This window comes from Lissotriton helveticus, chromosome 4_1 (genome assembly GCF_964261635.1).
Source record: "Lissotriton helveticus chromosome 4_1, aLisHel1.1, whole genome shotgun sequence".
Classification (NCBI taxonomy): domain Eukaryota; kingdom Metazoa; phylum Chordata; class Amphibia; order Caudata; family Salamandridae; genus Lissotriton; species Lissotriton helveticus.
In genome coordinates, this window is record NC_136063.1 from 1,040,176,378 (window position 1) to 1,040,198,099 (window position 21,722).

The following is a 21,722-nucleotide window of genomic DNA, read 5'->3' on the forward strand; positions in this document are numbered from 1 at the left end:
ATTAGAATAGGTACCGAGGCGAGAATTATCAGGTCCGAGGAAGTTGAGCCCAAGACCCGCCGAGGCGGGAATTGAACCCTGGTCCCGGGCTAGACCTCTGCATCAGGGTCTGCCGCTCTAACCATTGAGCCACACTTCTCCTAAATACGTTTTGGGCCCTTGCCTATTGCTGGTACTTGGGGCACCCACATGAGTGAGGTACCATTTTCATCGGCACACCCGGGGGAACGCTGGGTGGTAGGGAATTTGGGGGTCTATGCAGATTCCAAAACTTTCCACCACAGAAATCTGAGGAAAATTTGTTTTTGGGACAAATTTTGAGGTTTGCAAGGGATTCTGGGTAACAGAACCTGGTGAAAGCCAGACAAGTCACCCCATCCTGGATTCCCCTGGGTGTCTAGTTTTCAAAAATGTATAGGTTAGCTAGGTTTCCCAAGCTGCCGGCAGAGCTAGTGTTTAAAATCAACAGCTAGGCACTTTGCAAAAAAAGGGTCAGTTTTCACTGTGAAAATGTGGTGTATCCACGTTGCGTTTTGGGCCGTTTCCTGTCGCGGCTACTACACCTATCCACACAAGTGAGGTATAATCTTTATCGGGAGACTTTGGGGAACACAAAATTGTGGAGCAACTATTATTACCTATTGACTTTAAATGCCTTCCAATGTAAGACAATGTGTAAACAAGCATTTGCAATGCAATAGGTCTCGCATTAGGAAAGTTTGAGCTATTGTTATTTGTAAATGACAAATTTTGTATTTGTGTGTTGGTTTTGAAAATAGCTAAATTAATAGCTTTGTCATTTACAATGGCAATAGTTTTAACTTTCGCAAATGTGACACCTATAGCATTTGTAATGACCTATAATTCACATGCTGGTATGGGTACCCACAATTTCGGAGATGTGCAAATGGCTACTGTTTCTAATCTCTATATTTTGTTCCCATTTCAGAAATACATAGGTGGTGAATATCATACCGATTTTTCCATGTTCATATTTTTCCAACTGATTTGCTATATACCCGGTACACAATTTAAAACCATTGCAAGACACTGCTCAGTTATTGGCTTTGTGTTCCTCTGGTTCTTGGTGAATCTACAAGTCCTATATATCCCCACAACCAGAAGGGTCCAGTGGATGCAACAGTAAGATGCTTTCAAACATCTGCCATACTTAGTAGAAGTTACAGGTGAAAACGTTGGCACAAATGGCTGTTTTTTTCAAACTCATTTACAATTTTTTCTATTTTCAACTGTTGGTTTCTACACGAAAATCTTGAAGGATCACACAAATGACCCCTTGTTGAATTCAAAATGTTGTCTACTTTTCAGAAATGTATAGAAACGTATATCCATCATTGCTTTCATACCCATTTTTACCATTAACTGGAAGGAGGATGAAAGCACCAAAAATAGTAAAAATAGGCTATGTCCCAGAAAAATGCCAAAACTGTGAAAAGAAAATTGGGTTTCTAACAAAAGTCTGCTTGTACCTCAAAGGTGGGAAGATGGTGATTTCAGCAGCACACCCCCTTTCTTGGTACCATGTGCAATGGAAAAAACAGATGCTTTAATCTGATGCCCTTTTTTCCATTTAAAAAAATATATATATTTGCTGTATTTTGGCTGAATTTTGGGTACCTTCCAGGGGAATCCACAAAGCCTGGGGACCTTTAGAATCCCTGTGATTTTGGAAGAAAAGGACGCAAATTTGGCGTGGATACCTTATGTGGTCAAAAAGTTACAGGGGCCTAAGCGCAAACTACTCCAAATAGCCAAAAAAAGGCTTAGCAAAGGGGGTAAAAGGCCTAGCAGCAAAGGGTTACGTAGGCTGCCACAACATTGTAATAAATATATTGTTTACAAAAATGTCACCCCACTGGAGTTAATAATGTAAAATCTACACCCAATAGATTTTGTAAACTTCATTAAGCACATTCTATTTCCATCAGATGATATTTTTGCTAGTAAACCCTGCGTTACATCATTATTTTTACTTTATCTTTATATCTAAAATATAGGAATATTTACCATCATCAACATTAGGATAGTTTTAGCAATCCATTTTTGTCACTAAATCTGAAAATAATGATTTATGCTCTAAACAATTATGTTTTGTCTCGCATTCATTACTTTTTAGTTGGCTCGGATGGCCAAATTATGTTGTTTACTTAGTCTGGTGTAATTTGCTTTGGCCAGTTTTACAATTTCCAGTTTAAATATTTTACTTTACATAAAATGCACTGCAAATGTTTTTACCTCAACATTTATAATGCAAAATATATTCAATCAAAAATGTACTGCACAATTATTCAGCACACTGTCCATCAAGGATAAGTTCCAATGGCACATCTTATTGACACATCAACACATCAGCTTAGTGAGGAGATGCTCCTCCTCTGCAATCCACTTTCCCTCTTTGCTTTTCCCTTTCAACAGCAATGTCTCCCGCTTTGCCTTGCTTCATAAACTCATCTCCTTTGTCTGTTTTTCACGCTCATTTCCTTTCCTCTGCTACCCTGTTTTTCTTCTGCCAATCACTTGTTTAATGTACATCTTTTGCCTCTAATTATTTTGCTGTCTCTCTGTTTTTCTTTTTTATCTTCCTGCATCACAGTACTATTCTCCCATCGACACTTCCTGTGCTCCTTTATTTCTGTCTTCCTCTCTTCATTCATACCCATGTATTTCCTTCACTCTGCTTCCCCACTCTCATATCTCCTCCTCTTCTGCCCTCGCACGTAACTACTTATTAGAGAGGAGTAAAACCTGGCCTATCACAATGCTCAATATATCCCTTTCTGCCATATCTCTTCTCTACTTCTCCCAAAACGTTTTATGTTATCCATTATCTGTGTCTTCATCATATACAATGGTGCTGCACACTCCCTCGGCCTGCCTTTGTGATCACCGGGTGCAGACACTGATAAACAGTGGGGTAGGGAACAGGCCAAATAGGCCGAACAACGTCTGGGTTGCTAGTTTTGCCATCTCAAGGGAGCTTGGGCTGGCTAGTCTGTTCCTATTAGAGTGGAACCAACTCTGATTTACATATGGCTCTTTGTTTTGAGTGCCACAGTTTGCAGAAAAATAATAGAATGGAAGGCGGTTCAGGTAGTTACTAGCACTGAGATGAACAAAGAATTCCATCCATCATCTTTTTTCTATTCCAGTTGCGTCTCCTTAAGTGTTGTAGGCTTGCCCAGATATGGGCCCACTGTGTCACTGAACTCAAGATAGACCTCACTGATGAAGCACAAAAAGGCCCAAACTGGTATGGGATTGGTAATGCCCCCCTTTTGATGGTGTAAGTCCTGGCCTGGCATTTCAGGGTGAACTGCTGCCACTGGAACAGTTCCAACCCGTATTTGCATATGGCTACTCCGTGTCTAGATAGTCCTAGTCAAAAAAAATATTTTAAAATTGTTGTTACTGATTTTTACAAAGCACCGTACAAAAGCAGTAAAAGTATGCAATTGATCAGCAGACAGGCATCATATTGTTATTCGAATCAAGCATCACATGATGTGCACAGTTAGTGTAGTGGCTGCGCTTCCCTGCCAAAAATCGAACGCTTAGTCACCTCCATTTTAAGTTCTCTCTACAACCTCTCCACTAATCAATATTCCATACATTTATCTTCGTATGATAAAATCCTCTGCAGCCTTATCAGTACACAATTTTGTAACCTGAAGTTCTTTTCCCAGAACTCATTAGCTCAGATCACGTATCCAGCCATTATAAGATTGCCCCGCATTCCCCAGCCTCTGAATAGTTACACACTTCTTTATCAAAAGGAGAGCTTGCTATCATTGTTTCCCTCATCTTCAGTCTTTTACGGCCTGGGAGTATACCTAACATGCATTAGTTCAGTGGTACGTCAACTGCATTTCTTCCAGTAACTTGCAGGTGCAGTGGATCCTGTCCCAAAAAGTTCCCACCACGGTGCATTGCTATACCATGCAGATAAAATCTGAGTTCTTCACTGGCATCTAGGGCAGCCACTGTATGTGCAGGATACATCTTGTCAAGGAGCTTAGGAGTAAAGTTGGCTTTGTGTAAAATGTCAGAGCTTAGCATTACATGTCACAGTTTTAGTGTAGATTACTATTTTCTTCCACTCTGTTTGGAGTAATGGTTCTCCCACATATCTCCCCATTTAGCCTTGATTCCCACAATGATCACTAGGTGATCTCTACAGAGTTGCTTACAGCATTGATAGGTGTCTTCCACCCCTCAACAATAAATATAGCTCTGCAGGTATCTTGGTCTACCTGAGAATTCCTCCCAGAAGTGTTTTCATAGCCCTTGTCAGGTGGGCATAAAGCAAGAAAAACGATTTCTGCTTCATCGAATTTAGGTTTCCTGACTTCACAGAGTCCCCATTCTGCTGCAACCCTAAACCATTCTACAACACTTATCAGGTAACCACAAGGGAGCCTCAAATCTCAGCATCTACAGCAAATGGGGTACATCTTAGCGCTAGTCCTACTATCCTGTCACGGGATTACAGAATTTCTTTGCTCACCAGAGTCCAAGTTATCATAGAATGTGTTTTTCAGGTACTATGCTCTGGTTTATCTTCAAGCTAGTGTTGGTCCATTAAGGGATGTGAATGTTAATTGTACAGTTTCATTGCAGAAGATAATAAGATTTCATGTTGGATGACTGAGTAGCAAAGTATCATCTTTTTAAATGCAGGTGTACTATATAACAGGGGAGATGGTTTTACTACGTGCTGAAAGGTGCCATCTAATGAATGACGTGGCAATAGCTTTTATAAACCAACCAGACATCATGAAATGAAGGGACATTCTGGAAACTTTATTTTTGGTGATTGTCGTGTTTTTATTCACTTGGTGAAACTTTCAAGAAGCTCTTAGATTAGTAAAAGGGCAGTCAACCAGCAGTCAATGTGTGCAAAGTACTTCAGGCTATGTGACATACTTGAACAATGTTGACAGTGTGAGATACAATCTGACAAATGTGTTCCTTTGTTTACATGAAGTGAATGTCTACTTAGTGGTTAGTACTGACTACATGGTTGACTATCTGGCACAGATATACTGTGAGATGTTTGCTCTAAAGGGCACCGTTGCATTTAGTCAATAGTTTAGTGGGCTTCTCTGGTTAGTATCTGATAGCTAGCTAGGATGGTTGGGAGTGATGGGAGAGCAGTATTGGATGCAAGGGAGTTGTTGTGTCTAATGTGTTCGGATTTGTTATGTTGGACATATCTTGTTCGCTAGTGGTGCTGGATGGCAAGTGGTAGCAAGTTACATATTATGTTGAGTCTGTGCAAATATATGCAAGGTGCTCTGGCGAAGGTGTTATCCTGTATTCTATATGATGTACGCTTTGATGGTTAAAGCAGCATGGCAAATTTAAACAATTTTTTTTTTTAAGTAATCCTGAAATCCATCTTGGCAAGTTTTGTACAGTTTAGTTCAGAGGGGGGAAAATGGTCTCAAAAGTTACATTTCCCATTCATGAAGACCACGGTCACAGTCTTCCACTCTATTTTAGGTGTGGCTTGACAGTGCAGCAGTCTGCAAGACATATGGGGCCAGATGTAGGAGGCCATTTACCGACCGGTAACGGCCGATTTCGGCCGTTACCGACCGGTAAATGGGTATTTGGCATGTAGGGGGCCATTTTTACAGATTCGGTAAATTTACCGAATCGATTCTGTAAAATACCGAATCGGTATTTTTACTGATTCGGTAACGGCAAGATGTAGGTGGGACTCTTCAGAGTCCCTAAAGCCTTACAGATTCGGTATTTTACCACCCAATCCAATTGGGTGGTAAAATACCGAATCCAGGTGTGCATGCACATGTGTGCATGCACACCTAGCCATGTGACAGACAGACATGCCCTTAGCCGTCTGTGTGCCACATGGCACACATGCCCGTCTTTGGGGTGCTAGAGGGTGTCAAAGTGACACCCCCTGCACCCTTGCTGAAATCGGTATTTACCGAATCGGTAAATACGGATTCGGTATTGCCCATTGATTCCTATGGGCTTCAAGGCCCATAGGAATCAATGGGCATTACCGAATCGGTATTTACAGAATCGGTAAATATGTATTTACCGATTCTGAAACACCTACATACCCCCCCCCCCCTCTATTTTACCACTTCTTAAATACCGAATCGGTAAAATTCGGTATTTAAGAAGTGGTAAAATAGATTTACCTAAATCTAGCCCAAGGTTACCAATTCTTTAAAAAACACACTGAGGAAAGTTTAGCTCCATCCAGGAATATTACTTTTCTCCTCATACTATTACCTCTTTTGATGCACCATTCTGTCTTTCGGGAAGTGTTCACATTGGAATGCATAATGGACTCTTTTATGTCCGAAATGTAGACTTAATCATCACACTGTTTATCGAGTTAAATTCTTAGTATCGTATATGAATTGTATAAGCACAATCAGCCCTTTTCTCTACATTTTACTCGGCATTGGCAAAGTCAGTAGGGCAGGCCTAAAAATAATTAACTTGTAATTGTGCATGCAACACATACATAATAACATTACTAAATGCCTTTGTTAATATGCATCGGCACAATAAAGCCAGACCTGTTGGCTTTTGTCAATGGTTATTTTTATTTGGTTTACAGCTATCAAGCATTGTTTGTAAACTGGAGAAAACAATCTGGGGAACTGTAAACAGTTAAACATTTTTGCTCTGGCCTCTAATATGAGATCTCCTACAGGCCCATTTCCGAAGAAGAAAAATAAATAGGGCAATTAGAGAACAGTGTGAACAAGCAGCCCGTATTTGTTTTTAAAAGCAAGGTGTTTGGTCTGGAGATTATGTATCCACAGGGTTTTGATGTGTACATTTGAAGCCACATTATTACAAATATGTTGGCCTAAAACTTTCTCATTGATCTTCAAGCTCAGGTTAGGATTCACATGGCACCTGAAAGGGAATGGCGTAGTGGATTCAGGACATGGCCATAGGCTGATCTATATCCTTCACTCAGTACCCACAGGGTAATGAATAAGGCCATGGTATGTGCCTTTTAGGTTGGGCATGGGCAGTGCATGCGGTGCTCTGCAAGGCATGCTGTATTGAGGTCGGGACGTGAAGCTCTGTGCACTCTCCGCCCACATTTTTCATTGGCTTGTGTCACTGTTCACTGTAAACTGTGCCTGTTCATTTGTCAAAAGGCTTAGTAGTCCCTCCTCAGTTACGCCTTGTCTCATTTTGTAACCTTCCATGGCGGCACCCCCTGTTACATGTGTTGTTGCTCGGTAGGCTTTAATTACAGTCTCCGAACACTATTTTCTCAAATAGCTTTGTCGGTACATTTTCTACGAACGCTTTTTTTATCTTTATACCACGCATTTGCAATGCAATAGGTCTCATATTTGCAAGAGTTTAAGCTGATGGTATTGTACAGGACAACACTTATCTGTTTTAAAAACAACACACAAATAAAAAGCAGTCTCGTTTACAATGCCAATAGCTCAAATTCTTATAAATGCGAGAGACCTATTGCATTGCAAATACTTGTTATAGTTTGGAACCTACCTAAAAACAACAGTAGACAGGCATACTAAGCAAAAGGAATCAATAAAGGCCCTCGCCACAGCCCGATATCCGCTAAGCTTGTGGTAAGGCAATGTGTTTCAGATAAGGGTACCGGAGGCAGGGCATTGTCGAGTGTAAGCATAGCCAATTGTAATGATTTGCAACCACATCCATGGTCTGTGTCTATATGAATACAAGCTGTACGGCATGACCAAACCCCATACCCGACATCCAGTACCCACAGGCTATGGCCATAATCCGTAAACTACATGTGCTCTGTGAATATCCAAGGGCATAAATACATTGTGCGGGGCATGGTTGAAAGACACGTCTTGAGGCCAGTGCAGGCAGGACTGCGAATGGCAGGTACAGAGAACAAAGGGTTCTCTGTACCTGGTGATGTGGTCAGGAGAGTAACACGTCCTGAGACGTAACTTTTAAAGGTGGTGTGCTACCTTTACTTCGGGAGATATTACTTCGCAGCATATATATATATATATATATATATAGATAGATAGATAGATAGATAGATAGATAGATAGATAGATAGATAGATAGATAGATAGATAGATAGATAGATCGATAGGAGAGAAAAAACCTATTTGCAATTGTATTTATGTAGCACTTACTACATCTGAAGAGGCATTGAAGCACTTCTCCGAGAGTCGCTGGCTACTCTGGAACCCAAAGTGGCTTAGTGGTGGATCGTGGAAAATACATTTTTTTTTACTGGGAGTGGTGGACACGTACATCTGTTAGTTGGATGAATAAGTTAAAGTATAGTTTGGAAAGGGTTATTTGACAGTCATCAGTAGCATGAGAGGTTTGGGACAAGTCGGAGAGTGAAAGTAGCAGAATAGTTAGATAGAGGTTTTGGATGAGTTGGAGAAGAGATTTGGGGAGGGGTGTAAAGGCCTTTTGTTTCCTCCACAGTATGTGGAAAATATACAAATGTACAGATACATACCCACAAATAAAAGGTATACCTACTTAGAGATGTTATCATACTATGCAAAAGCAAAATAGTTAAAGGATTGCTTGGGGTAATGTTGGGCTTGCTCATCCAAAACCAGCACCACCCTCGGAACATTAGAAGCCATACAAACAACATAGCAAGAAAATGTAATTTCATTTGAAGGACAGAGATTGGGTATATTTGAGATATGTTAAATGAATATAGTATAACTAAATCATAATTAAATTATTAAAATATTTATTGAATTACTATATTAGACACTCATGTATAGGAATATGTTAAAGAAAATATGGTTAAAGCAAAGAATACATTTTTTAATGAATTTGGGAATAGGTGTGTGTATATATATGTATATATATATATATACACACATACAAACACACACATATGTGTGTTTGTGGCATAGAAATGTAATGAATACATGCATATATTGGGGATTAGGGCATTGGGAGTACAGTAACATAGAAAAGAAGGGATTGGGTTCCCTCCAATTATAGGGTAAAAGGAGATGGTGTGTTTACATCCCCTGAATACAAAAGGAGTGAAAATAAAAAAACAAGAAAGGGCAGTGAAGGAGGTGGTTTATCCCCAAAGTAAAAAGGGACAGGGATATTTAAAAAATGAATGATAAATATTCCTGCGAAATTGTGGTGTAAAGGTACTCCCGGTATAGTGAGTCCCGATGCAGAGGCCATACTATAATGATTCTTGATGTAATTACCTGTGAAGTAATTACTGACAACGTCTTAGGCATCTTTCACTTAAGCCAATCCACCATGGAGTCAATCATCCAAAGTGCCTCCCCTCACACGGATGAAAATAAACAGTATTACTATTGGCGAGGGTTCTGGCAAACCACTCAATGCAGGTACTACATCAAGTTCTACCATTGGATCAGTCTGGCTTTATGCCCTACAGGTCCACTAGACACAGCCTTCAACGTCTGTTTGGGTGTTTTGCCAGGGAGGTACAGATAAGAGAACCGGCTGTGCTTTTGGCATTGGATGCCGAAAAGCATTCGACTCAGTGGAATGGTTATACTCACAGGCAGTCTTGGAACGGATGGACTTTAGCCCCTCTTTCCGAGCCTGGGTGAAACTGCTGTACTAGAATGATTGGGTCACTTCTCCCCTATCTATCCCACACAGCCACTTTGATGACTGCATCCTAGATTCCTGCCCTTTCCCACCCCCTTAACCCTCCTCCATTTTCCGGCCCCACCAATCATCCCTGCTGTACTGAATGCCACAGGTCTGACTGTCACTTTCTATTTTCCTTTTGCCGCTCAATACTTCACCCTGACACTGCACCCGGTACCTTCAGTGGGTCTTTTGTCTCCCACATGGCCTTCCTACTCTATGTGAATGACATTCTCTTATATCTGGCAGAGCCAGAGAACTCAATTGATTTTCGCTGTGTTTAGGTGCTACTCCAGCCTAATCATCAATTGGTCCAAATCTTGCGCACACACACTAGCAGGGTGGGAATCCCAGGGAGCACTGTCTAAGCCTCATACCAAGGGAAACAACAGGGTTGATACCTCGGCACCTTTTTATGACCATAATCTGGGCAGGCTCTCAGAGAAATTAGAAAGGGATGTGGGCTACTGGCAACAAATGTCATTTATGGGCAGAGCAGGCCTTTATAAACTGAGTAACCTGCAAAAATTCCTGTATACGCTACAGAACGCCTTGTTTGAAATCCCCAAGGGTTTTTTAAAGACAATGGAATTTGAAACCAAACATCTGCTCAGTGACGGGGCACGTCGCGCATAGCTCAGGAGACACTCACCAGGAAATCAGCAGAAGGGGGTATTGCACTGCCAAACCTCCGCCTCTAAAAGTGTGCAGCACAGTTTGTTATACTTAACTAAGGTTCCTTCACAGACCGGACAAAATCCTTTCTACAGGAGGACAGGAGTGCCCTGGACCCACAGGGGGGATATCAAATGGATATACACGAAACAGAGGCTGAGGAGTTGCCAACCCCCACCACCACGGTTGTGGATTCTTGAGAGGAGCACTACCAAAAGGACGGGGTGGCACGGAGTGTTGACCTTGAAGAGACCGCCCTGGAAGGCGGTTGGGCTGGCCCCGCTTTAGGGGGTGGAAGGTCAAAAGAAATGGGATGCGCTCGGCCTCTCGAAAAAGGGAGATGTTTGGGCAAATCAAAAAATGTTACCTTATGAAGAACTTCAGACTTAGAACGACTTGACTGGTGGCCTGTATCGATGGTACCTACAGGTTAGACACCTTCTCCAGGACTGCATAGACCCGGAGGTAGAGATAAATGACGAGAGCATGCTAGCGTATAAGGTATTGGGCGCCCCAATTCACCGCCATGCCATCTGCGTTATCTACAGCACTTTTCTGGCTAGTAGCACCCCGCCCACTGAAGGCACTATGGGAGGAATGGGCGAAAGACCTTAGAAAATTGGAGGACCAGGACTGCCAGGCTGCGTGCCGCTACCCAGGGGAGGTAGCAATCAGGGCAGGCTTTAGGCTCAATATCCTGCACCGAGCCTATAATACCTGATCTCATTTATTCGCCATGGGCAAGCTAACAACAGATAGATGCCTCAGGGAGTGCACACAGCGTCCTACACTGATACATATGATACGTGAGTGTCCAGGGAAATGCCCATTCTGGCAAGCAATTAAAAGCAGGCTTTCCCAAGCGCTATATAACCCATTGGAATTAAATGACGGATGGTGAGGCTGCATATCGGGGGGACCAGACGCTGGATAAATACACACTCCTTTTTTGCAATGTGGCGCTGGTGTTTGCAAGGTGTGATAGGATACAGATATGTGGTTGCACAACGGGCCCAAATTTGAGACGGTGGGAGGCCAACATGGACTGGTGCACGAAAGTGGAGGAACAGATCTATACAGCGTGTGGATACCCCCACAAATCCAATAAAGTATGGTTACACTGCAGTGAAAGTGGTTGGAGGATCAACTGTCAGAAGAAGATAGGAGTGATGGGGGATCGAAAGACGAAGCTGGGTCCTAACTCTTGTGACAAATTGAATCATAATTATACATAAAAGAGGTGTCTTGTACTGGGAAGCAGCCACAGAAATCGCAATGAACAGCCGGATAATGTGCAACTGCAGGGGGAGGGGGGTTAGTGGGTAGTTCTTAAACAGCTATGTACTTGCAAGATGTACTAAAACTTACATTTAAAAAAATAAAAAATAAAAAATAATAATAAACAGTATTCATTTCCTCCAAATATTTACGTTTTCCACTAACTACCGAAGAACCAGAGACCCGTTTGAATGCTGTAGCAGGAGACATCCACCAAGAATTTGAAGATTAAGTACTGTTGCCCTATGTTGCCTCAGCACATACTATTATCGTTCTCTTATCGGTGACCCAGGCACCCATACTACAAATAATCAAGGCTGGCACATCACGTATATCTTAAGCTGTGTTCCTTATTCATTGTGGGTATAGCAAGCCTCATCAGTGTGTTGCATTCTGCCTGCCTTCCTGCTGACAGTTTTGTGCTGGGCTCAGACCACCTCCTCCTCAGCACCACTCACCACTCCTACAACACGAGAGGGCGGGCCATGGTGCTGGTGTGTGCTACTTTTCAGACTTTTCTGGAAGCCAGGCTCCTTTGCTAAGAGGTGTTTAGTATTTTTCTAAGAATTCTTTGAGAGTCAGAATACACAAGGTCTTTCTTGCTCCTCTATCGCCATAATCCCTGTGTTCACCCAGAACGTGCTTATAGGTGGATCCCTCTAAGCGGCAGACACATGACCAAGGTGTCAGAGCACCTTTCATTCTATAGCTAATTCCCAATCGCGGTCTCACGCCCCATCCCTCACCTTGGTGCTCATTTCTCTCACTAGTACAAGGCTACCTCCAGGGCCGAGTACTGGTGTCACTTTCAGGCACAGCACACGGCTCCAGTTTATTCTAAAATCCCTTGTGAGGTAGACATCAGGCAAAACACAAGCCTTAATTAAACACTGCAATTATCCGAGACGCAATTTGTGTTCTGGAATACATACATTTTGTGAGCCTTCTGCGACGTGCTATAGATGTTTCGTTCACTGTGTCTCCCCCTCCCCACAGATATGTTTACATCTTGCAAAGGGACGGATTCGTCCTCTTACTGGTGGCTGCCAAGATGAAACCTCAGCGATCACGTGCCACATCCCTCGGTGCCCGCAGCCCGAGCACTCTGTCAAGATCCACCTGTGCCTTCAAACCCAGTTGTCCAGTTCCAACGCTCGAACTGGCAGTGCTGCTCGAGGGACAGCGCGTTGGCCTAGATGCGGGAACGGTGACGTCTGCTGGTCTCGGATGGGCCTGCGGCGTCCACTGCCGGCTGGGCCTAGATAACGGGTCCTTCTTTCTGCTACTAGCTTCCACTGTGAATCATTGCAGCAATGGCGGACATTCCATCGACAGGCGCCAGGCGGAACAGCACAGGAGCACAGATTCATGCAGACGTCCTGACACACACAGAGACGCAGAGGACAGTAACACCGCCCTGTCATTAAAAAACTCACCACCCAGACGTCTCTGCCCTACATAGTCAGTGCACAGAAGGTTGCACACAGTAATAAGGGCAGAGACACCTAAGCCACATCAGAGCACAGACAGCTGCTTCAAAAGCATATACGACGGTGTGATCCTCCTAAAAGAACCCTGTGTATTTATTTCAGTTACTTCTGTAAAATGCTCCTGTGTACTGTTCTGATACATGGGTGACACTATGTCTTGATGGGGCACTGAATGCCTAGGACTGCACAGAGGGCCCTGTGTAGTCCTGACTTTGAATGAAAATGGTGGAAGGAAGAGGAGGGTGGTGAGTCAGGAACATCCGCAGTGCCGCGCGGCGAGGAAGGAGGGAGCCAGCCCAATAAGGACACAGGCGCTAACAGGGCAGAGGCTGGTACAGTGCCCAGGACAGCACTGCAAGCGAACATAACAGAAGGGGGGTTTAAACTGAAAACACAATGTACAAAGCAATGATCCTTTGAAGCACTGATACCTTGTGTGATTCTTCATTTCTGATATGTGCCATTCTTGATAACTATGCGTGCCTCTTCGGACAGGACGACTGGACAGACCTCACCTCATGTGAACGTCTGACAGCTTCATTAATATCCTGCGCAGGCGCTATAAAGTCGTGCTTATGCTTTCACTGTAATGTTGTAAGAATGCTGACAAAATAATTATGTTTTCGTGTACACAATGGCACATTCGTGTCTCCAGGAACCACGTTATATGTCAGTTTTATAAAAGAAATATCACGAGTCCTTTGGCACTCCGAGGCCTGTAAACCACCTGTGAAAATGGCTCTGGCCATTGTGCACGCCGTGTAATACACTGAACGACCCTGGGATCTTTTTTTCGAGGTGCCGTTCTGTGTTTCTGCTTTGGTGCTCAGCCTTGCTCCAGTGAGGAACTGTGTAGCCGAGACCTGGGCTTTTGTTTTCAAGCAGCTCCCTCCCCTGCTGTTTACATTTGGAAGCGTGAAGAGCATTTCTAATTGCCCCCCCCCCCTCTTCAGGGTGCCTCCAGCCTCCATGACTCCGCACTCGGGACAGCTGTGCCCTCTCTTGGGCAGGGTCATTCTTCCGCCTCCACCTGTTATCAGACATCGCTCTGCGATGCAGAGAGAGCCCCACTCCTGCATCCCACGGACAAGTTACAACCAGCTCCCACATGCGGGAATAACAAGACGCACCCCATAGCTCACGCACAGATAAAGGGGACTCAGTCACCCTAAATCCCAGAATCTGCCCGACCAGAGCCAATGTTCACAATGCGGCCAGCTGTTCAGGTCTCACTGAGAATGTGTTTATTTGCCGACTATGTTTGTCTCTTGACACCCAAGAGAAGCGAATGGAGGCGGGTTCGAACATACTCTCCTCACAGACCAGGTGGAAAGCAAAAACACGAGGCTGCCGGAGGCTAGATTATTTCAGTGTGTCCCCACACCTCACGTTTGCCTGTCAAGGAGGTTCTCGTGCCTATAGCGTCCAGGTTTGGATACATGGGTTCGCTCTGCTATCTCCACCCTTCTCCCGCTGGCTTTACCGGCTCCCTTTACCAGACTATGACAGTGCAACGCTATGTCCAGGGGGGTGTTGTCGTGAGTTATGAACCCACTTTTCTGGAAGAAAAAGCAGAGCCATCCTCCAAACCCCACCCTCCCCCCACCCAAAAAAAAAATCTGGTCAGGAGCCTAATGCGTCATGTAGAGTGCTCCTGATGCGCCGCGGTCTAGCAAACACCTTTCGAGGTGGCCTGTTTTAAGGCCTGCTGTATGGCCTGCTGTCCCAGGCCCAAATGCGGAGGTGGCCATGGCCGAGCTGCATGCAAGATGAACGTGAGGTGCGAACACCCACAGGGGCTGCTGGAAGCTTCTCACCTGCACCATCAACAAGCTGGGGTTTGCTGCTGCTAGTAACCTATACCCCTCCCCCACACACAAACACCTTGGCTGGCCCCCGCTACTAACGAGAGGTTCACTCGCGAAGGTGGCGGTCAATCAGTTAGCACACCGGTTGGACTGAACTCGGTTGTGAACGATTTTGGGCTTCTGAATGCGGATGCCCTGTGGAAAAACTACTGAAGAGTCTGCTGGTCAATTGATACAACCAATGAAACCAACTGTCACAGCACACGAACAACTCCATGACAGCTATGACATGAATGCACTTGAAGAGGCCACTTTCGGTAGCACTGTCTGCAAGACCCCTGTGGTACAACATCGGTCTCGATTCTGCTGGCAGTGGCACAACATGGATACCACCGGCTCTGGCTCATGCGAGGAACATGGACCCTCTGACTGCTATTGGGGTACTAAAATGCAGCATTCTCGGGGTTCATTTGGCCGGTCGGGATTATGGGCCCAGGTTCCACTGCACCTACTATACCGTGGTAACCACGTCCACGACTGTTGCCCTCCCTGGATGTCTTGTCTGCCCATTCACGGCTGCGGCAGTTCTCTCCCTGCATTCTCCAGCGTGCCCCGAAGAATGGGTAGAGGGCCCCCTATGCCATGCACTAAAACTACCCCTGCGCCAGGCAGCAGCGGCGGAGTGCAACGCAGGGGGCGGTGCCCTCGCCCGCCTTACCTGCCCTTTCACCAGGCTGGCGGCGAACTGCCTCATGACGGCCTCCACGGTGTAGGCGCTGGACCAGCCGCGGGGGGTGAGCAGCTCCATGCAGATGGCGCCCCCGTCCAGCACGTAGCCGTTCTCCAGGCGCGGGCTCAGCACCCGCATGAAGGGCGGCGAGAAGGGGAAGTTGTCCGGGAAGGTGAGGTTGAGCAGGATGAACTCGGTGCCCGTCTCCTTCATGTCCTGCCACAGGGTGGAGTCCTTGTCCAGCTGGTGCAGCTTGACGTTCCAGTCGAAGAGGCTGTCCTCCACCAGCTCCACCGTGATGAAGCGCTCGCTCAGCTTGCGGATGTCCTGCAGCTCCTTCATCAGCCGCCGGCTGCGCACCTGCGTGCAGTGCTGGCGGTTGGGGGGCAGCTGGCAGGGCGCGGGGGTCTTGGAGGCGCCTGCGGCCGGCGCGCGGCCCTCCTTGGCGGCGCCGGGGCCCGGCTTGTCGGCGGCGGCCGTGGCCGTGGCCGCCGGGCACTGGCGCTCCTTGTTGCTCTGCTCCAGCTGCCGGTGCTTGACCTCTGCCGGGTTCGCCTCGCCGCTGCCCCCGGGGCAGGGCCGGTGCAGGTTGCTGCTGTTCTTCTGGTTGCCCTTGTTGCTGCCCTTCAGGGAGCCCTGGTGGCGGTGGTGGTGCTTTGGGTCCTCCGTGTCCCGGTCGTGCAGGCGGATGAGCCCGATCTTGCGGAGAAGGGTGGCCATTTTTTTTTTTTTAGCCGATGCTTGATCTGCGGCTGCACACTTGCACAAGATCACACGAGGCGCGGAGGTCAGCTCAGGGGTGCTGCTCGCTCGGCTTCTAAAGGTTCTGCTGCATCGAGGCGGCGCCTACCATGGTTAGCAGAGGCAAGGTGATCGGTGCCCAACCAGGGCAGACAAACCACCCCGAGCTAAAGGTGAGAACGACAAACAACCTCATCCATCAGCAGCACACAATCCTCAGCACTGCCCTTCAACATGCGCCCTCAATGGAACGCGGCGGGTCATTTGCGTTGGCCCATTCTCGTCCCTTGCATCTGGTCCCCACAGGATGGGGCAGCTGCTGGGAATCCCATTCACCGATCCCGTGGTAACAAGATGTGGGGTGCAGGCTCCTTGCTCTCAGCGATGGTTCTTTTTGGGAGGCCGGCCCCAAGCACCCCTCGTCGCTGCGTCTCGCCCCTCGGTCGGATCTGGCGCTCGGGAAGGCCGGGGGCTGCTGTTCTCCTCCAGCGGTGCTGCCGCAGCTCCCGGCTCTCCGCAGACCTCGCTCTGCAGGGCTGGATTCCAGCGAGTCCCACCGAGCGGGCGGAGCGAGGGGCAGGAGGCGGGGGATCCCGAGGAGTGACAGCGCCTCTGGCCTACCTGCAGCCTCACTCGCCGGCTGGCCGAAAATGAAACGTCATTTCATTAATGCGGCGGAGACGCCCTCTGCCGGCGACGTCAGCCGAGCCCACTTAAACCCCACGCCTGCAATACCTGCACTGCATCCCCAAGCAGGCAGGCCTTGCGGCCATCTGCGACGAGGGGGAGGGGGGCAGGACCAGGCAACAGCTGCCCCCCCCCCCCCCCCCCCGCTTGTCGATGGAGCAGGGAAGAAGCCTTCATCCGACCGTCCGTTCACACCTCCTGCCACCATGTGTGCAGCATCCATGTATCTACGGCGGAGGTGGCAGCCAGGCACAGACCCCCCCCCCCCCCCCTCGCCAACATCTGATTGACCCGATGTGAGGCGACCCGTTTGGAGAACTGTGTACGATGAATGGGTTTGAAGGAACCGGGTTCAGTTTACGTCCACCTTTACGGCTACCGGGGCGGCGGGACGTCTCTTTCTCACATTTTATTGTAACACATTCTTTAATATGTATCCACGATCTGTATCCACGATCACGTTATGGGAAAGGGGGAAGGAGCGTGGTGATCTTTGAATCATACAACATGCATTGTAGGGCTACTCGGGAAACCAGACGCGCCCCCCCGGGCTTATGAAATACGTGGGCATAATTTTAAGGCACATTGTATTAGCCTACACATTTACCCTTTGAACTCAGCTGTTACCCAAGCCACTCGAATTCACGCTGAAGGGCATCTATGTACCCAGTTTCCCCTCCGAGCATCCCCCTTTTTTATTGTCATTTTCAGCGGTGACATTTTTGTAATTCTTTTTGAAATATGATTTCCATAAATCGGCACTCGAACATTTTGCAAATGGAAATGGTTACATAAAAGTATGATTGAAAGCTTCTGCTCCGCTTTCGCAGTCGGATTCTTTTATTACACGGGCAATAAATTGAAGAGGGCGACGGAAGATTCATTAAAGGCAGTGGAGCTCAACACGTTTGCGGCACTATTAATAGAGCCCCTTGCCCGGTGTATTCAGAACACTAATTTACGGGTAGAAGGTGCAACATGCCATCAGTAACCTATAAGCAACATATAAAGCCGATAATAGTTGATCAAGTGCGGATTTGTGTATGCACCGCTCCAATCTGTTTTTCCAGGTCAGCTACCTTCCGTCACTAGGACTGTACTTTTTATGGCAGCCATGCAGACGAGTCTTTTAGCTTCCGTGCAAATCCATCTTCGATGTTAGTGCCCTATATTTTGTTATGGATAGCCCCCCTCCACCCCACCCTCCGCGAAAACTGTAGCTCGCCCGTTGTTAAATGTATCTTTAGCAATCCCCTTCAGACCATGATTATGCATGCCATAGCTTTCCTGCCGTTGACCTTCAACGCTCTCTGAGCGACAGCATTTCTGACCTACATTCCCTGCCCCTTCCTTTCCCCTTCCTTTCACCTCCTGCGGTAACCAGGTGGAGTCAACCGCTAGCACGGTCTGCGGTGAAAAGCGAGTCACAAAAGCATACGCTTTTAATGGCCTTTCGACACGCGCTGGTGGATATTCTATTTAGTGCTTGTATGTTTGTATGTTTGTGTACCACAGTACTGTAAATATATTCGCCTCTTGGCGCTATGGAAGTTGGCTTTCAATTACTCCGTTATACCCCCCCACCCCAGTCTTTTTAGAAGGCAATATGTTAGGAAGTTTACCAAAATAGTCAAAAAATAGAATGCTACTCGAAAGACAGATGGTCAAACAGCAAATTAATGAAAGTCTCCAAACTGCACTCGTAGAATAAGGATTCTGAAAAAAATCTGATGGGGCAAGTTTGCTTAAAAAACAGAGGTCATTTCACAAGAGTTTACTGCATTAGAAGCTGGCCTACCCCATTCGCCAAGGTAAGCATGACATACAATTGTAGTCATGCCTTAACTAGCCACGTTGCTTGCTAAAACATATCCGTTTATGTTTCAGCTTTGACAGCACCACTCACAGTTTTTGAATTTTATTGAAATAGGGACGCAGCATTGGTCTATTTCTCGCACTCCATGCTCACACAGGTAAGTGAAGTAAATCATATAGGGCAGGCTTCTCTAACAAGTAACTTGATCTACCAGTAGCAGTGGCAGCCGCAACTTAACAGGGGTGGAGAAGCCGGGGTTATGCTGGTGGGACGTATGGGATTGGGGTAAACAAGAGAAAATAAATAATTTAAAAACACTTACCTTCAGGCCAGATGCTGCCTCTCGGTCCTCTTTACCCGCTTCCAGGAGCAGGAACAGAAAACACCCAGGCTTCCAGACTCCTGCAGCCAATCACGACGCTGCTCAGCAGGGTCGTGTTTGGTCTGAGCACTGTGGTTCGGCACTCAGAGAGGGGCTGGGGGCCTGGGCATGCTCTTCACCCAGGCTGTAGTACAGAATGGATGAAGAACATGCAAAGTGTGCAGGACTGTTTTGGTCAGCCTGAGAGGGCTTGTCAAACAGTCCTCCGCACTTAAGTGCGTGCCTACCACTCCTCCCCTGTTCCTGTTAGAGCCTGCTCCTAACCAGACAAGCCACAAATAAATAAAATGATAATAACGTTTGTTATCATTTTATTTTTCCTTTTTTAACTCCTCAAAGAGCAGTGGGACGATGCTCCTCCGCCTTAGATGAGGAGCCACCCCTGACCTGTAGCTCTTTAACGACATGTAATATATCTCATGCGACATTGGGGAGACTTCTTACTAACATGATTTTTGGCAAATATTTTTTACATTATTTAATGGCATTCATGGCTGATGCACTGAGGTGATCACTGCTGATAATCATGCCTATTGTGTCCGCTATGTAATCTTGTCTGATGAGGTCACAATTACAACTCATATAACATTAGTAGCTCAGGATGATTTTCATTCAACATAAGTAGCTCTTTTAGAAAAAAGGTTGGAGCCCCCCAATATAGGGTGCCAAAAATGTCAGCAATGGGCCATTGATAGATGGAGTCTCAAGATTATAATTAAGCTACAAATGTATAATTGGATTGAAATGAAAAATCTTATTAAGTCGGAACTTACTAAAAACCCTCTTTTTGTACGATAGGCGCACAGTTGTGTGATTACTCCTTTCCTGTTGTCATTATTTTTACCAGGTCTTCCCTTTGAATTGCTCAAAGCGACTGCTTTCCCATTAAAGTGTCAAATAATCAGGTAGCTGTTTTGCGGTGTGCTGATGATAGCGTCACCAATTTGACAGATTAGGCATATATGTACCAAAAGATAACGTTTAGCATTGACGAAACAAAAAATAGTGCCTAAGGCGGGGAAGATGGGAGGAAAGGCGGTTCTTCAGCGCTGAAAACTCTGAGTAAGTAACATGATAATTCTACTCAGTAGGTGTATTCAACACTGATGAACCATGGAATTGGCCCATTGGGCTCAGAAGCTGCAGAAAGAGCAACATCAGGACTATGGCAATGTGCATATTATTATCGCTCATTCCATTTGTAAGTACGACACCTAATGAAGTTGATTTAATCCCTATAGGAGACTACTTAATCAGAATATTAATGGTCTACAGCGCCCCTCAAGGATTCAGTTGTTATTCACTGTCCTGGGACGTGGCAGCCTAGCCACATCTTGCACGCTGGGTACATGTTTCCTCTCAGCTTGGTGTGATCTGTAAAGGGCTGGGGGCCAGCCTTTGTATAAGCTCACTTTAGAAGGGATAGAAGGGCTGTGCTACATAGGGGGTGGATTGCCAAGGTTCACAAGGTCCTGCAGGGAAGCAGTCCTGGCCTGCTTTGACTCATCCAATATCACATTAAACTGCACTCTGGTCAAATTAATGAATCATTTTGTAAAAAAGGTTGAGGCCTTGGACCACGCAGCAGAAGGGCAGAGAGGTGGCAAAGTTCTCAATGTCCCAAGAACTGGGCCCCCCAATCCTACTGTTGTCTGATGGCACCCTCCCTTTCTGAGATTACTAAACCAGACTCAAGCAGCCGCCACCCGGACAAGGAGGCCAGGCGTCTAGATAGAGCACAAACTCCTGTATCAGTGACAAAGACCAAACCTCAAATTGTTATTAGAGAATGCTCCTTGCGTTAATTTTTTTTTAAAGTTTAAAGCTTCATAGCGCAAGGCCAAAGAAGCCCTTATTTCCTTGAACCTACTGTACTACATCACACAGCCAGTCATATCTTGGTGCAATGGTTCTAATAGTCTGGCTCTTTGTTCTCTTTTATGTACATGTCTCATAAAGATGCACCTGTGCCCTTGAAATGAGTAGTTTTGGACACAAGGTTATCTCTCAATGTTGCAAGGATTTTATTACTTATTTGTACTAAGCGTGTACTTTATAAAGAGAAGCCCGCTTATGAAATATGTACATTTTAGATACAATGTCATTTTATTCATGTTTGCAAGGTTTTTTTTTTAGCAGTCATGCAATAAAGTCTTCTCTATAAGCTCACCTTGGTCTTCTTTTGGCTCTGACCAAGAAAACTGGAATGTGGCCATCTGACGGAAAGCTCCCTGGGTGGGTCACAGGATAATCCAAGCCCTATCTTTATGGAGACTACAGCTGGGACAGTGCATAGACTGCTTGCTGTCCCTTTAATTGGGCTTTCTGGTGATTGGTGGCCTCCTGGCATATTTCCAGCAGTGGACCAGGCTGCCCTACCTGTACACTGGTGCGCATTCCAGGTAGCAATCCTCCATTGGTTGATTCATGTCCATCTTTTTCTGGTATTGGCTGTCAT

At 46.0% G+C, this 21,722-nt stretch overlaps 1 protein-coding gene across 1 annotated transcript in view; it reads right to left on the reverse strand.

Moving 5' to 3' along the window:
• UBE2QL1 (ubiquitin conjugating enzyme E2 QL1) overlaps positions 1-16,957 on the reverse strand; it is a 128,474-nt gene extending 111,517 nt beyond the window's left edge. The window contains exon 1 of the mRNA XM_078687634.1: positions 15,627-16,957. Coding sequence (XP_078543760.1) covers positions 15,627-16,358 — 732 coding nt within the window. The 5' untranslated portion in view covers positions 16,359-16,957. The remainder of the gene's footprint in view (positions 1-15,626) is intronic.
• Between the last annotated feature and the right edge of the window lie 4,765 nt (positions 16,958-21,722).